Raw genomic sequence first — 18574 nt, 5'->3', positions numbered from 1 at the left:
ATTCCTGCCAATGAAACAGTTTGTCCCAGTCTACTCTATCAAAACCTCTTCATAGAATTGAACAGCTCTATTAAATCTCCCCTTAACCTTCTCAGCTCGAAGGAGAACAATCCCACCTTCTCTGATCTCTCTACATAACTGGTACTTATTCTGGAAGATCTCTTCTGTACCCTCTCCAAAGCTTTGATATAATTCCTAAAGCTTGGTACTCAGAATTAGACACAAGATTTCAGCTATAGACTACCAGTCATTTATAAAGGTTTAGCATAACTTCCTTGCTTTTGTACACTACACCTATATTTAGAAGGCCCAGGATCTCATATTCTTTTTTTGAATAGTCTTCTCAACTTATCCTGCCAGATTTAAAGATTTGTGTATTGAATCCACAGTCTCTCTGTTCCTGCAGCTCCTTTGAAATTGCATCATGTCATTTATATCGTCTCTCCTTATTCTTCCTTGCAAAATGCATCAATTCACACTTTTTGTATGCATCTGCCATTTCGCCAGTCTGTCAATGAAACCCTAAAGTCACTGTTAACTACATTTCTGAGTTTTGTGTTATCTACAAACATTAAAATTATGCCTTGTATACCTAATCTCAGGTCATCATTATAAATCAAGAAGAGCACTGGGAGACATCAACGTATACATCCCTCCAGTCTGATAAATAAGCATTCACTGCTACTCTCTGCTTTAGCCACTTTCATATCCATGCTGCTATTGCCCATTTAATTCATGGGCTTCGATTTTGTAAACAGGTCTACTGTCAGGAACTTTATTTAATGTTTTTTGAAAGTCTATATACATATCAACTGCCCTCTCCATTTTCTTCACATTTACTATGGTTGGTGCAAGGAATCCCTCTGCTCACTTCTGCTACAGGTGTAAACTGTTAGATTGTGCACCACGACTGATGTAAAGCCACCTGCTGATGCTTAACCTAACCAAGATAGAGTCCTAAAAGAGCTTAAATATTCTTATAAAAAGTTATTTTACATGTACATTTCCATAAGTTTATTAAAATCTGAAAGATAGTACTGGTCTTAGTTCTCTCCCCTCCCCACTGCCTAAAGACAAGCAATGTGTGTTTATAGCCATGGTTGTAATATAAACCTAATTAATCATATCAGACCTGCAAATGCATTTAACCATTGTGCATTCAGAAATATATTGCTGAACCAGAGGCACTGTCTGGTTAGAATTTCATTGGACATCTATCAACTGCATTACAAATGTATTACATCCAAAAGTGCCAATGAGTACATTTTTGATGCAAAATATAATGAGGAACACATGATACCCTGTATACACATGATACCACTTGGTCAATGAAAAATATTAAACTCCATTTCAGTTTCAATTTCATTTAAATTATTATACTGAAACATCCACATCACAGCTGAGTCTGCAAACTTTACTGGATGCATAAAAATGACAACATGGACACCAACTGTTCGGCCCAAACTGTCCGTGTTGGTGTTTATCCTTCACTTAAGCACTAGTCCTAATTCTATGTCTCTGCTCTGTTCCCTTATCCCTTTATGCTGCTTCCCCATAACCATTGATATAACTTATTTTTAAATGTCGTCAAGGTCTCTGCTTTAATCACACGCTCTGGTTGTACTTCACTACCCTATGCAAAAAACAAAATACTCTTGCTCTTTGTCCTACATCTCTTACATTTAATCTTATATCTAGGTCCCTTGTTCTAGACCTCTCAGCCACAGTTCTTACCAATTCTCTCCCATGCTGTCATACCTTTGAGCAATGTAAAATCATCTTTTAATTTCCTCTGCTCCAACAAAAATAGACCAAATAATCTTTTTTTAAACAAAAAATACTGTCCACTTAATGGGTTTAAATGTATCACTTACAAATTTAGCATGAATTTTAACATTTAAGCATCCACCAGTGAAAAAATTCCTAGCAACACATACCTTTAATAGCAGTGTTCACGTTTTTCTCTTTACAATCTTAGACTGAGACAAATTTATTAAATTTTAAGTACATAAAACAAATACAGCAAATAAATCCTTTCTTAAACCTTAGCTGCACTGATATTTTGTTTATATTTACCTGCAGATCATTTTGAGACGTCCCAATATCATTGATTGAAACTACAGCATGAGCAACAAGCAATAAAAAAGGTTCTGGTTTCCAACAATTAAAGTTCTAAAAAGTGTTCAATTATTGTATCAAAATATATTTTTACCTTCCTACCAACCTCCCTTACCGCTCCATAGTTCTCGAATGTGTTGTCACCTCCCAGGTCCCTTCCCATCTTTCCCAGAACTCCATGTTTGAATCACTCCAATCAGGTTTCTATCCTTGTCACAGTACCGGAAAAGTTCTTACCAAAGTCACAAATGGTGTCCTATGTGACTATGACAAAGATAAACTTTCTCTCCTTGTCCTTTTTTACCTGCTTGCAGCCTTTGACATGGTTGACCACACCATCCTCCTTCAATACCTCCCCACTGTCATCGAGCTGGGTGGGACTGCTCTCACCTGATTCCATTCTTATCTATCTAATCATAGTCAATCACTTGCAGCTCCCGCACTGTTACCTCTGGTGTACCCCAAGGATCTATCCTTGGCCCCCTCCTGTTTCTCATCTACATGCCACCCCTTGGCAACATCATCTGAAAGTACAGCGTTAGTTTTCACATGTATACTAACGACATCCAGCTCTACCTCATTATCACTTCCCTCGACTCCTCCAAAATTGCTAAATTATCAGACTGCTTATCCAAATCCAGGACTGGGTGAGCAGAAATTTCATCCAATTAAATATTGGGAAGACTGAAGCCATTGTTTTTGGTCTCCGCTCCAAACTCCATTCCCTAGCTACCGACACCATCCCTCTCTCTGGCAAGTCTGAAATTAAGCTAGTCTGTGTGCAACCTTGGTATCACATCTGACCCTGAGATGAGCTTCCAACCTCACATTCACACTAAGACTGCCAATTTCCACCTCCATAACATTGGCCAACTTTGCCCATCTCTGCTCATCTGCTGCTGAAACCCTCGTTTGTGCCTTTGTTACCTCCAAATTTGATTATTCCAATGCATTCCTGGCTGGCCTCCATAAACTTAATGTCATCCAAAACTCTGCTGTCCGCATCTTAACTTGCACCAAGTCCTGTTCACCTATCACCCCTATGCTCGCTGACCTATATTGGCTCCCGGTCAAGCAATGCCTTGATTTTAAAATTCTCATTCTAGTTTTCAAATCCCTCCATGGCTTCGCCCCTCCCTATCTCTGTTATCTCATCCAGCCCCACAACCCTCCAAGTTATCTGTGCTCCTCTAATTCTGGCCTCTTGAGCATCCCTGATTTCAACTGCTCCACCATTGGTGGCCAAGCCTACAGTTGCCTGGGCCCTAAGCTCAGGAATTTCCTCCCTATACCTCTCTGTGCCTGTACCTCACTTTCCTCCTTTAAGACACTCCTTAAAACCTCTGTCTTTTACCGAGTTTTTGGTCATCTGACCTAATATATCCTTATGTGGCTCAGTATCATAATTTGTTTTATAACAGGGTCGTTCAACATACAGGCCGTGGGCCAGGATCTAGCTCACCAAAGGTTTCCATCCGGCCTGCGGATGTATTTCAGAGATGAGAAATTTTACATTGACTTCTTTCAGACTGGCTTTTTAAAAAAATTGCATCAGTTTCAAGGCGGACAGGTGCTGACATCAGGAACAGCGGTTTCCCAACGCCGGACAGATTTGGGGTTTTCTGGCGGGATTTAAAAAAAAAAAAAGCCTGACTAACCACAAAGCTGCTGTGCTGAATGCTCCCGCTCTCTGCAACTGTCAGAGAGAGAGAGAAAAAAGGGGGGACAGAGAGAGGGGGACGGGGGGGCGGAGAACAGAGAGAAAAGAGAGCGATAAAAACGGGGGACAGACAGAGAGAGAGAGAGAGAAAAAGAAGGGGGGGGGGACAGAGACAGAGAAGGGGGGCAGAGAGAGACAGATCAAGATCACTCCTGACAGATGGATATCTATCCGGAATACTCCGCATCACTACAAGTGTGTGGGAAAACATTGACTACTTGTGCAAGCAAAAATATGCCAGGTATCTCACTAAAGCAGTGTACAATATAGTGAAGAGAAAGTGAGTCAATAAATTAATCTTCTACTTTAAAGCTTATTCACAAAAATGCACATTTGTTGCTGTTTTGATTAATAGTAAGATAACTTTTTAATGCTTTTATCTTTCCAAAATTGTCTCACTGGCCCCCTATGCAAGACAAAAATTGTAGTGTGAACCCCGAATGAAAAGGTTGGACACCCCTGTTTTATAATGCTCCTGTGAACCACCTTGAGACTTTTATTGCATTAAATTGCATTTATTGCATTTGGGCGGCGCAGTGGTTAGCACGGCAGCCTCACAGCTCCAGGGACCCGGGTTCGATTCTGGGTACTGCCTGTGCGGAGTTTGCAAGTTCTCCCTGTGACCGCGTGGGTTTTCGCTGGGTGCTCCGGTTTCCTCCCACAGCCAAAGACTTGCAGGTTGATAGGTAAATTGGCCATTGTAAATTGCCCCTAGTGTAGGTAGGTGGTAGGGAATATGGGATTACTGTAGGGTTAGTATAAATGGGTGGTTGTTGGTTGGCACAGACTCGGTGGGCCGAAGGGCCTGTTTCAGTGCTGTATCTCTAAATAAATAAAAAATAAATAAAGCTGCTAAATAAATATAGGTTGCTGTAGTTGCCAATGTTCTTGCCCATCATCAGGCTAAGAGAAAGTTTCATGCAGGTTTTTCACATGAAACAGAAGAACTTTAAAATAAAATATTGGGTCATAAAGAATTTGCATTTATTTAGCACCCTTCACAAGCTCAGGGCCTCCCAAAGCACTTTACGTCAGGGTCCCACAGACAATGAGATAAATGATTAGATTCTGTTTCTGTGGTGCTGTTCAAGGGGTAAACGTTAGTCAAGACAGCAGGAAGAACTGCCCTGCTCTTCTTCAAATTGTACCACAGGATTTTTTACATCCACCCAAGTAGGTAAGTCAGTTTAACATTTCATCCAAAAGGCAGCACCTTCAACTGTGCAACACTCCCTCAGTACTGCACTGGGAGTATTAACCTAGATTATGGGCTGAAGTCTCTACAGTGCGACTTTGGATGACAGACAATGTTCATTGTCGTTAGATAAAATACAACACTGGCTTATTTGAATAGATTGAAATTGTACACAAACATGAACCATGCAAAGAATTTTATTCTGTTATTTTTATACCAAACTATGAGTACATCTCGCACATTTACATTGCAATAATCCAAAATATAACACATACATCCTTTTGCTGTACATCATTTTTATTTTTTTCGAAAGGTCCTTTTAGTTTTTTAAATCAAAAAGATTGATTTGATTTTTTAAATCAGCATCTATTTAAATAATCAACTCTCCAGTACCATTTTGAATTCTCCAATTTGAATGAACTGAAACATGGAGATAAAGAAACTAACTCCCATTTACTAAAGATTATGATTTTATATATTAAATACAATTTAGTTATCAATTTTAACGGTAATTTTTTTTAAAAAACGTCATAATTGCTCCTCAGGTGTTTTTCAAACTACTTTGTTGAAAAAAAGGAGGAAATCTGTCTCTCCTCTGTCTTACTAGTCTCCAAATTAGGCCATTGTAAATTGCCCCGAGTGTAGGTAGGTGGTAGGGGAATTGAAGGGATGTGGTAGGAATATGGGATTAATGTAGGATTAGTATAAATGGGTGGTTGATTGTCGGCACAGACTCGGTGGGCCGAAGGGCCTGTTTCAGTGCTGTATCTCTAAATAAATAAATAAATAAACAAACAGTGAACGTATGGCAACTGCTACCATATCGCTTGGGGAACAGCCTTATTATGCCCACATTAAAAATGAGAGAACTGCAGATTATCAATAAGTATGAACATTTAAAGCAAGATCTACAGTAGAGTTCAAGGAACTTTTGGCAATGTTGCAACTGAAGGACATTCCAGTTAAATGCAAACAGTTAGGAGGGCAAGGGAGGCCAGTGTGATTACTGCTATACATATCCTCAGACATTTATTGCACTGAAGGTACTATATGAATGCTAGTTGTTGTAAGACAATGATTAGGGATAAGATGATCCATGAAATATAGAAAGTAGAAATATCCTCTTTATATCAGAAAACTCAAATAACATATTTAACTAACATAATTATTCATGTTCATCACTTTCCTGAGCAAATATTCAAAAATGTCTGAAACATCAGGATTGCTTGTTTCAAATAGTTATGCTTTTAAAAAAAACCTACATGATAAAATTTCCATACTAACTTCCTTTACAGAAATATTAACGTGCTTCTGTTCTATTAATGTATGCCTGAGTGCAGTTTTTAATTCCAATAAGAAAGCAAACGATATAGTTACATTCGATTGCAGGCTGGTGCTTCTGACCTCATAATTGCAGTGTGTGATGCTGTTACCTTATCTGCCTAGAGCAGCATACCTTAAACAGAAAAATGTCCAATCATATTATGCAACTGATCAGTTTTATTCAAATTTAAGTTGACCGATCCTTGTCAGCTCTTATTACCTATATGCGAGTGTAGCCTTACTAAAGGAGCAAAATGAAAGTTAAATTATGCAACCCTTTCAAGGACAACTTCATATCTTTTTCCTTAGATAGCAAAATTATGTAATACTGAAGAGCAGAGAATATAATTTATGGGAACATGAGAAAAGTCTTAGTTGATTCATTGTGTTAGGAGTTGGGATATAAATTCTACAGTTTTCAACAAAAACAGTTGTAGGAAAGATATTAGAATGTAATAAAACAGAATGTGCACTCTGCCACGAAAAATGAAAAAAGTGCAAATTTAAAAGATAAATGTTCAGAAACAGCAGCCTTTTTATCGTTCTAGCCATAAAGTGTCAAGTGGGCATGCAATTACAAATTCACATAAATTAAGCTTGAAGCTGAATAAGTAATAATTTAGGATGCATGATGCTATGCACCAAGCAGAGTTCAACAATACATAAGTCTTGGCGACACTATCAGCTGAAGCAAAAAGAATGTAAAAAAAGCAATGCAGCAGGAAGTCTCTCGGTGAACAATAGTCAAAAATACTATGCATGTTGAGGCATGCTTCACGGAATGGAACAAAACAGACAGAAAACCATGGCAGCTCACTGAAATGGTTAAAGTAATGATCTTGACATTTTGTAAAAGCATGGCGAATGTACGTAACAAAGAACTTTTTTTAAATGGCATTAACACGTTACTTGAAATACCCAAACCAGAATCAGAAAATTAGTTTTAGTTCTAATTTTTCAAAAATTATTTACAAGGCAATATTGGAGTAATAAAAACAAAAATAAAGGAACTATTTCAGTGATGATGGGGATATGGATACTGCCCACATCTTCGTTCAAGGTTCACTCAAGCCAATTGCCATTCTGAACAAATTTGAAGGAAACCATCTCATTCATCAATTCTCAAATATTATTGCACAGGCGAAACAGCCTCTTAAGTAGGTCTACCAAAAAAAAAATCTCTCGCTCCTTATTCGTTTATTCCCCCTCTCTCCTCCTCCACTTCAACATTGTTTCCTCCATTCTACTTGCTTTTCGGTTCTCTCACCTTTAACTTTTCTTTTCGTCACCTATCCAGCAGTTTGTTGGAGTTGGAGGGTTGTTCGGAAGACTTGCCTCAATTTCGCTGCAGGTGTCTCTCTCTGCATTCTGATGCTGTGCACACTGCACTCACTGCCAGTCATTTATTTTCTTTGGACTGCACTATTCTTCTGCCATACCCTGGGATCTCTGCCTCACTCTTTTCCTTGCACTTGGAACTTTTGCATACAATATTCCTTGCTATGTCCCAGTTCTACTTCAGTCTCAATATTAAATATAGATAACTGGAGGTGGTGCATTTTGGTAGGAAGAATAAGGATGCTACACACTCCTTCGAAAATTTAGAGCTTAAATGAATTTGAAGAGCCAAAGGATCTATGGGTACAGATAAAGCAAACCACTAAAAGTAGCAACATATAAGGCCATAAGAAAAGAAAACAAAACATTGGGTTAGCTCTAGAGGGATATAATTGAAAAGCAGAAATGTTATGTTGAACTTGAATCTTGGTTAAATCACACTTGGGAGTACTGTGCACAGTTCTGATCATATTAGAAAAGAGATATAGAGGCACCGGAGAACGTGCAAAGAAAGATGATACCAGAACTGAGAGATAATACCTATTAGGAGATATTGAACAGGCTGGTTTTCTCCAGGAAGGAGAAGACTGAGGGATAACCTGACAGAGGTCTTTACCCCTACCCTATCAAACCTTTACATAATCTTATAGAAAAATTTTCCACTTGTGGGAAAGACCAAAACCAGGGGTCATAAATACAAGATACACATGAATAAATCCAATAGAGAATTCAGGAGAAAATTCTTTACCCAGAGAGTGGTGAGAATATGGAACTTGCTACCACAAGAAGTAGCTAGGCCGATTAGCACAGATGCTTTTAAGAGAAACTAGATAAAAACATGAGGGAGGAAGGAAAGAAGGTTATGCTAATAGGGTTAAATAAAGAAGGGTGGGAGGAAGCTCGTATCGAACATAAACACCTTATGGACCAGTTGGACCGAGTGACCCATTTCTGTGCTGCACATTCTGTCCTAAGCACTCTCCTTTCTTCTCCCTTCCCAGTTCTAAATTTTCCCATAATCAGTTTGATTCTTCTCCCTAATTTCTGTCATTCCATCATAGTCTGTTTTTTTCCTCTGGTGGGAACAAATTTAAAATTAGGGCTAGGCCGTTCAGAAGCGATGTCAAAAAACACTTTCAAACAAAGGATACTAAATCTGGAATTTTCTCCCTCAAAATGACGTTGAAACTAAATCAACTGAAAAATTCAAAACTGATATATAGATTTTTGCTATGTAAGGGTACTAAGAGACATGCAGCAAAGTCAGGTAAACAGAATTGAGGTATAGCTTAGCCATAATCTCTAATTGAATGGCAGAACAATCTCAAGGGGATGAATGGCCCACTCCAATTCCTATGGGAGCAGGCCATTCAGCCCATTGAGCCTGTTCTGTCATTCAACTAGGTCATGGCTGATTTGTATCTCAACTCCACCTACCCAGTTTGGAAATGTCTGCTTTCATCTACACTATTTACTGTGCCACTCCAACACATGCACACTAGTTATTACCACCCTTCCCAGTTTCTGTCCACGTTCCTCTTGTCCCATCACTAAGTGAGGCACTTTTGTCTGAACAAAGATGTGTACAGATGCCACTGCTCGGAGCCAGCATTAAAATACAAGAACCTAAGAGTGGATCAGGCCTTTCCGGCTCACTTTGACCCCTGTGCTAAATGGCTAGACCCAGGAACTGGTTGTGTTACTGTATTACAGTCGAAGTGTTTTGAAATAAAAAGCTCTGACAGTAATTACAACTAATTAATGGTTTATTTTATCCAACTAAACTTGATCACTTCAAGCTGATTTGGAGAAAGAATTGGAGAAAGCAGATGTCCTGGGAACAGAAGAGAACATTGCCACACAATGGGTTAAGACACTGGCTTTCACCTTTGGGACCTGGGTTCAATCTTGATGGGATGCATGTTTGCCTACTGACTCCAAGAGGTCTGATGTTTGGCCTATAGCACACAACTGCATCTAATCCCCAAGAGCATTTGGTTTGGGAGGGGGATAAACATACTTGCTTCATAGGTTCTGAGGTTGGGGGGGGCAAACTTGTTGGGGTACTGGAGAGCTTTGCTCTCACCTTAGCTGTATCATACACTACCCAAGAGTGCCTGATGCTGAAAATATGAGTGGCATTTCCAGGTACTTAATGCCCTCATCTTAATAAACACTTTATTTAAAAAAAAACTAATCTGATCAGGAAAGCAAGTTCTGCACTATTATAATTGCTCCACTCTTGAAATTAAACCTTCACAATGACAAACAAAGAAGAAGACAAGACCCACCTAAGTGACTTAGCACAAACTTTCAAAAAGAGTAGATGGGTTCTTTAATTTTACTTTAATATTCCGGAGGATAAACTAAATTCTTAAACTGTTATGTCAAATTGTTATTTTGCTGATAAATGTCATAGTCCCAACAGACGTTTGAGAGCAATGCCTGTATGTTAGAACCGCACTCTAATAGTAGAATTCCCTAAAGATTAGCAATAAAATTTAAATAATAGAATAAATTTTAAATTTCACCTAATGGTAGTATTACGTCTAAATCATCAACACTAGACTCTGCTATGCTGCTAGTTGACTTGAAGCCATTCAGTACAGTAGCTGAATTGAATCTGGGATAGCACATAAAATTGACTAGTGCAAGAAAGTTTTCAGTATTTTTTAAGATTGCTTTAATTATGTAGTCGGGTGTTTTCAGAATTTTTATCAAATACGTTAAGTCAGACTATGCTTGGAAATACAGTTAAAAATGTTTATTTTGTGATGCACAAAATTAACTCCTGTAACTGCATTCTTTAAAACTGTATAAAGTATCTACAAATTTTGTTCAATAGAAGTGCCCGGTAAGTATAATTATAACTTTCTTTAGTTAGACAGCAGCTGGACTTTTGTTGTTTAAAGCAATTAAATAAACTTTGTACGTTTAAAAGAAAACAGGATTTATTCCCTAAGAATGATTCTGATCTATCCACTACAGAACATTTGGTTTGGTTATCATTACTTTCACAAATGTTCAGTGCTTCCAAACGCTGCAAAGTATTTATTTTAGCTGATCACAAAGTTATGGTGGTAAAGCCATGGGAGTTTACTTCACTGAGCTGCCATAATTTCGGTCAGTATGTGTAACGTTGAAGAAGTTAGAAAATACCTGCATTGAAACTATTCCAGTCTAGCAGTTTGTATGATCTTGTGTTACCCATAATTCCGACAAAGGCTGAGTTCAAAACAGCAAGTTAGTAGATCAGTTATAGGAGCAGATCGGAGTAAGCAATACAGAGAGCACAACAAGGACAACACTACTCCACAGGAACTGGAAAGACACAGACAATAGAGTTAATAGAGGTTCATTCATCCAGACAGGCCAGAGAGTAAGGACCACGGTACTGTAATCTAGTACCAGTGTTAGCCATTCGATCTTAATAAAATAGAAAAAGACAGGCTGAAAACTAGTTGCAAATATTGTTAGCTGTTCATTGGGAGTGCACATTAATTCACAGCTCCATTAATTTTCATTTTAAAATTATTCTCCAAAAAAGTTAATAATTTAATAGCCAAACACAAAATTAGTAAAATTACTTTAATCAAAGAGGGGGAAACTGGGAAGGTATAACCCTTAGATTTTAGTTAATTAGAGATTAAGAACAGATTTAAATAAATAAAATTGATCAATGGTAACGATTTAAGACTATATAAACATATTAATTTTCTTATCTCTACATAATTGGGATGTTGCACATTTGTTCTCAAGATGTATTTAAAAATACTTTAAACCAAAAATGTTGAACTTTCAGATCTCTCCCAATAAAAGCATGTCGTGCACTAGAAAGATAAGCATTGTTTCAAACCCCCATTCCATATAAAACGGGATTGGTAGAAAAAGTTGTTGCAATCATTTAAAAAGTAATTTAAAGTCTTTTAAAATGCTAGGAAATGTATACCTTAGCATGCAAACGTAATTCAGGCTATTTATAGGACAGTATGTTTTTCTTTCCACTGCTAAAATATGTAATTGAAAACAAAGTCCTAAAGTTTAATACATTAGGGGGATAGCCTCCAAATACATGAACATGTCAATATAGATATATCACCAGCTAAAGCCAGCTGAGTTTGCAGGGTGTAAATATATGTTGGCATTTCCCAAAGCTGGTATTGCTTTTAGTTTTATTAATCTGGACAGTGAATTCAGAAATATTTTGAACAGACTTTCCTAGCATAAGAGCCAACAGTAACATCCCACAAGTAAACCTTAAGGGGGAACAACTGCACTGGTTGTTATTCATAGTGAAATAGTAACATGTTCTCTTTGAATACATAATGACCAGAGCAATTCATCCCTCTAAATGAGACTAGAATTGAAAAGAATCTGCATGTTGATCAGTAAAAATTCCGATCCAATGCATTAGCTCTTTGCAGTGTTTATTGACTACTTTAAATGTTCAAGGGTATAAACATTGAGACAATATTTATTTAGCACAAATTCAAATCCTCTCACAAAGTTTGCACCAAGCTCATTTTTTTAAATGAATCCAGCATGCAACAGAAAAAAAATCACTTACAAATTTGGTCGAAGCTTAATCTTATACAAAGTTTACAGGGGTACCAGTAAAAGTGACCATGAATCTGCCAGATTGTTATAAAAATCCAACTGGTTCACTAACATCCTTTGGGAAGGAACATTGCTGTCCTTACTCCAGTCTGATGGATTAGTGATTCCAGTCCCACGCCAACGTGGTTAACTCTGAATTGCCCTCTGAAGCTGTATCAAACCACTATAAATGGAACTCCCTTACTATTAGCATTGTAGGAACATCTTCACCATATGGATTCTACACTACCACTTTCTCAATGACAACTAGCAATGGGCAATAAATGTCAGCCTTGCTAATAATGCCCACATCCCAAGAATTAATTTTTTTTTAATTGACCACAACGGTGTTTTGATATACATAACTTTGAAGTTTAACAATCTTCATGGTCAATGAACAGTGGCAGAAACCAAGTTTCGAGTTAATGTTCCTTACTGAGAAAAGAGACCTGTTAGTGAGGTGACATGTCATTGTTCCAAGTACAGAATATTGGAATATATGATTTAATGCAGCAGCTCTAAGTTTCCTAATTTTGAAAGAAACTCAAAGGATGAAAAAAAAACTGTCAAGTAACGTGAAAATTCAGAGTTGTTATTGAGGTGACGCACTGCTTTAGAAACATGATGAGCCCATTGTATGAGTGCAAAAATGGCCACTTTCAAACATACCTTACTATTTGATGAGAGAGATAGAGAGAGGTAACGTTTATGAAGCTTAGTTGAAATGTGATCCAACATTTTTAGGTTGCTGAAACGACAAATTGGTGTTTACAATCCCAAAGAATAAACCATCCTTAACTCCAGTAAGCTGGTCAAAGGATCTCACGATAAAGTCAGACTGCGGACACAGAAACAGAGTTAACTCTATTTCTCTCTCCACAGATGCTGTCACATTTACTGAATATTTCCAAAATTTTCTGTTTTTATTTCAGATTACCAGCATCTCCAGTATTTTGCTTTTGTATCCTGATAAAGCCATCCTGGGTATCGGTTACTAGCGTTTTTTTAAATAAAAACTTCTTAAAAGAAAAACCAGCATGCAAAAATGTACATCACCTTGTTAAATATTTCCGCTAGCATTTTTGCCAATATAAAACTGCTAGCACGTCACTTACAGTCTATCTGCAGACTTCATTTGCTTCCTCTTGTTTTCTGTGAACAAGTTGCATAGGAAGCCGACATTTTGAACTTTAATTCTTTTTTTCTCCCCCCAACAAATGCACACAATTTGACAGATCCTACTTACCAGGGTTATGGATTCGGTCCAGTAGTTTCACAGATCTCGCACTGACTACACCACCAACGTGAACAAGGAACCCAGGTGGGAAGGTTGTTAGGGTGAAGAAGGGGAATTCCTACACAGAGAGGAAAAGTGGAAATAGTAAATCTACTTGCAAAACGAAATACTAGTCAAGTTGCCACACTTCCATCCAAAACTTGATGCATACAACCAAAGCGAAGCAATTAAGAATGCTAACACAGCACTGGGATTTATTTCTAGGAGTACAAAATTCAAAAGTAGTGAAATTTTGTGAGACCTATATAGGACCCTGGTCAGGCCACACTTGAGTACTATGCACAGTTCTGGTTTCCTTACTAGAAAAAGGACACAAACACTGGAGGAAGTGCAAAAAAGATTTACTAGGATGGTACCAAAGTGACAGATTACAGCTATCAAGCAAGACTGAACAGATTGGGGGGTTTTCTTTGAAAAACAAAAGGCTCAGAAATGCCCTGATAGGGGTCTTTAAAATTATGAATGGATTGGACACGGTACATGTGAAGAGAATGTTTTCACTTGTGGAAGAATCCAAAACTAGGGGCCATAAATACAAAACAGCTATTAATAAATCCAATAGGGAAATAAGGAGAAAATGTATTTACTCAGAGTGGTTAGCATGTGGAACTCGCTACCACAGGTTCAGGCAAATAGCTTAGATGTTTTCAAAAGGAAACTAGATGAGTACATGAAGGAAAAAAAATAGAAAGATATGCTGAAAGGCTGGGATGAAATAAATAGAATGGGAGGAGACTCGTGTGGAGTATACCCACCAACATAGACTAGTTGGGCCAAATGGCTGTTTCTGTGCTGCCTAATTCAATGTTAGTCCATAAATCTAAAATTAGCTGTGCAAACCCAATTTGAGAACTGGACTGAAAGAGGCTCGACAGTTAACTGTTATAAAATTGGCTATTTTCAGTCACATACTCATGGCTCAAATTTCAAATTGTTGCTAATGGTTACATTGGAAATAACCATTCCAACATATCTAATGCGCTGAGGAAATAAGCTTCATGATAATGATTCCAAGTATTTCCATTTGAAAAAAAAACAAAATTAGAAGCTGGTCAAATAAACCATTTATCAATCAACTACTGAAGTGGAACATCAGAATGATGGATTCTCCCATTGCTTCGACAGATGAATATTCAGGAAGGAGACTGGTTGTTCACCGTCTAGGTTGGTGTGTCCTCATATGTGATGTTGGACCAAATCTTGATTTACAGATCAACTGATAGCTCAAACAGAAATAAATATGTATGATCTGATAGCCATTAGAGACATGGCTGCAGGGTGACAAAGGCTGGGACCTGAATATTCAAGGGTATATGATATTTCGAAAGGACAGGAAACTAGGAAATGGTGGAGGGGTAGCTATGTTAATTAAGGATGATATTAGTACAATAGAGAGGGGTAACCTTAGTTCTAAAAATGAAGATGTAGAATCAGTTTGGGTAGAGATAAGAAATAATAACGGTAAGAAGACACTTGTGGGAGTAGTTTATAGACCCCCGAATAGTAACCACACTATAGGACGAAACAGGAATAAACAATGGGGGCTTGTGAGAAAGGTACGGCGATAATCATAGAGTCATATCTGGCATAGAAGGAGGCCATTCGGCCCATCAAGTCCATGCTAGCTCTCCACAGAGCTATGCTGTCAGTCCAACTTCCTGACTCGATCTCCGTAGCCCTGCAATTCTATTTCTCTCACATAGCCATCCAACGTCCTCTTGAAGTCAAATTGCCTCTGCTTTCAGCACCCTTGTGGGCAGTGTAGACCCAATAAAAACCCATAAAAACTTAGTTGAGACACAGGGCTAGTCACACAACAATACCAAGTGTGTTGAAATATAGGGGGGTTGGGTAAAAGGGGGAACAACACACAGATGGCAAAGGGATTGCAGACAGTCCAGAAAAACAGGATGAAACCTGAGAGATGCTACCAGACACAGTGCCCTTGCACATGCCAGATAAAAGAGTTGCTATGGACACAAGATAGGATTAGACCCACAGTTGACAATGGTAGAGTGTCAGGAACAAGAAGTGCTGACCAGGGTCTCGCTGAACCAAATAGGGAATTATCATTATGTCAGTATACCAGACCCCTATGAGTAAGTAAGAGGGGTGGGTCTTGGAAACAAGATTTAACCCCTGACTGAAACTTGGGATGGCACGAGAACCACAGGGAAGAATACTCAAGAAGGTACCGAGTCAAGGACTTACAGAACAGAAGGGCAGCCGCAAGTCCGAGACTGATCACCTCGCGCCTTGACGGGTAGTATGCTGTGCAAATAGTGAGTGCTTGAACTCGATGATTTAATGCATGAATAAAACATTGATATACCTTTCACCAGTCCGCTTTTGTGAATTCTTTAAGAGTAAGTGCAGATTAGGCACAACAGCAGAGTGTTCCAGGTCATTACCACCTGCTGCGTAAAACACTGCTTCCGCATATTCCCCCTGCATCTTCTGTGCAAAACCTTCAATCTGTATCCCCTAGTGCTTTTACCATTTGTTAATGGGAACAGCTTTTCCTTGTCTAACTTAACTAAGCCTGTCATAATCTTGTACACTTCTATTAAATCTCCTCTGAATCTCTTTTGTTCTAACGAGAACAAACTCAGGTTTTCCAATCTAACCTTGTAACTAAAATGGATGATTCTAATCTACATATAGATTGGACAAATCAGATTGGCAAAGATGGCCTGGATGATGAGTTCATAGAGTGTTTTTCGGACAGTTTCTTAGAGCAGCACATTCGAGAGCCAACCAGGGAGCAGGCTATTCTAGATCTGGTAATGTGCAAAGAGACAGGATTAATTCATGACCTCATAGTAAAGGCGACCCTAGGTAGCAGTGATCACAACGTGATTGAATTTCACACTCAGTTTGAGGATGAGAAGAGTAGATCTAGTGTTTTAAACTTAAATAAGGGTAATTATGAGGGTTTGAAGACAGAGCTGGCTAAAGTAAACTGCAGAATTAGGTTAAAGGATAGGTCAGTAGAGATGCAGTTGCAGACATTTAAGGAGATATTTCATAACACTCAGCAAAGATACGTTCCAGTGAGAAAGAAAAAGACTCTAGGGGAAGAACGCACCATCCGTGGCTAACTAAGGAAGTTAAAGATAGTATCAAATTGAAAGAAAAAGCGTACAATTCAGCAAACAGTAGTGGCAGATCAGCAGATTCGACAGAAATTAAAAAACAGCAAATGACTAAAAGAATAATGAGAGAGAAATTACAGTATGAGAGAAAGTTAGCTAGGAATATAAAAGCAGATAGCAAGAGTTTCTACAGGTATTTAAGAAGGAAAAGAGTAAGTAAAGTGAGTGTTGGTCCTCTAGAGTGTTAGTCTGGGGAGTTAATAATGGAAAATAAGGAAATGGTGGAGGAACTGAACAGATTTTTTGCATCTGTCTTCACTGGAGAGGATACAAATAACATCCCAGAAACAATTGTGATATAAGAGTTGAAAGGGAGGGAGGAACTTAAAACAATTACCATGATCAGGGAAAGGGTACTGAGAAAATTATTAGAACTAAAAGCTGACAAGCCCCCCAAGTCCTGATGGACTTCATCCTAGGGTCTTAAAAGAAGTGGCTGCTGAAATAGTGGATGCATTGGTTTTAATTTTCCAAAATTTCCCCTAGATTCTGGGAAGGTCCCAACACATTGGAAAATAGCAAAGGTAACTCCAATATCCGAGAAAGGAGGAAGACAGAAAGCAGGAAACTACAGGCCAGTTTGTTTAATATTTATCATAGAGAAAATGATGGAATCTATTATTAAGGAGGTTACAGCAGATCAATTAGAAAATCTCAATGCAATTAGGCAGAGTCAAAATCGTTTTGTGAAAGGGAAATCGTGTTGACTAATTTATTAGAGTTCTTTGAGAAAGTAACAAGCAACATGGATAAAGGGGGACGTATGGATGTGGCGTACTTGGATTTCCAGAAGGCATTTGACAAGGTGCCACATCAAAGGTTACTAAACAAAATAAGAGCCCATGGGAAAGTGGGTAACATATTAGTATGGACAGAGGATTGGTTAGCTAACAGGAAACAGAGAGTAGGCATAAATGGGTCATTTTCGGATTGGCAAGCTGTAACTAGTGGAGTGCCACAGGGATCAGTGTTGGGGCCTCAACTATTTACAATCTATACCAATGACTTGGATGAAGGGACAGAATATATGGTTGTTAAATTTGCTGATGATACAAAGATAGGTAGGAGTGTAAGTTGTGAAGGGGACAAAAGAAGACTACAAATGGCTATAAATAGGTTAAGCAAGTGGGTAAAGATTTGGCAGATGGAGCATAATGTGGCAAAATGTGAACTTGTCCACTTTGGCAGGAGGAATAGAAAAGTAACATATTATTTAAATGGAGAGAGATTGCAGAACTCTGAGCTGCAGAGGGATCTGGGTGTCCTGGTACTCAAAATACAAAGCGTTAGTATGCAGGTACAGCAAATGATTAAGGAGGCAAATGCAATGTTGTTGCTTATTGCAAGGGGAATGGAATATAAAAATAGAGATATTGTACAGGGCATTGGTGAGACCACATTTAGAGTACTGTGCACAGTTTTGGTCCCCTTACTTAAGAAAGGATATAATTGCATTGGAAGCAGTTCAGAGAAAATTCACTCGACTGATTCCTGGGATGAGAGGGTTATCTTATGAGGAAAGGTTGGACAGGTTACGTCTGTATTCATTAGAGTTTCAAAGGATGAGAGGTGATCTTACTGAAACATACAAAATACTGAGGGAGCTTGACAGGGTGGATGTGGAAAGGATATTTCCCCTTGGGGGAGAGGCTAAAACTCAGGGGCACAGTTTAAAAATAAGGGGTCTCCCATTTAGGACAGAGGAGAAATTTTTTCTCTTGCAGGTTCATGAGTCTGTGGAATTCTCTTCCCCGGAGAGTGGTGTAGGCAGGGCCATTGAATGTTTTTAAGGTAGAGGTAGACAATGGAGTCAAAGGGTATTGGGGGTAGGC

At 38.4% G+C, this 18574-nt stretch overlaps 1 protein-coding gene across 12 annotated transcripts in view; it reads right to left on the bottom strand.

Moving 5' to 3' along the window:
* The window catches only part of c2cd5 (C2 calcium dependent domain containing 5), a 148837-nt gene that overhangs the window by 59363 nt on the left and 70900 nt on the right, over positions 1-18574 (bottom strand). For all 12 annotated transcript variants that reach the window (XM_068058899.1, XM_068058905.1, XM_068058909.1 and 9 more), the window contains one exon: positions 13537-13645. In XM_068058899.1, the coding sequence (XP_067915000.1) occupies positions 13537-13645 (109 nt within the window). The remainder of the gene's footprint in view (positions 1-13536; positions 13646-18574) is intronic.

Source organism: Heterodontus francisci, chromosome 27 (assembly GCF_036365525.1).
Source record: "Heterodontus francisci isolate sHetFra1 chromosome 27, sHetFra1.hap1, whole genome shotgun sequence".
In the NCBI taxonomy this organism is placed as follows: domain Eukaryota; kingdom Metazoa; phylum Chordata; class Chondrichthyes; order Heterodontiformes; family Heterodontidae; genus Heterodontus; species Heterodontus francisci.
Note: the sequence above shows the minus strand (reverse complement) of the source record. Positions and strands in the feature narration are given on the sequence as shown.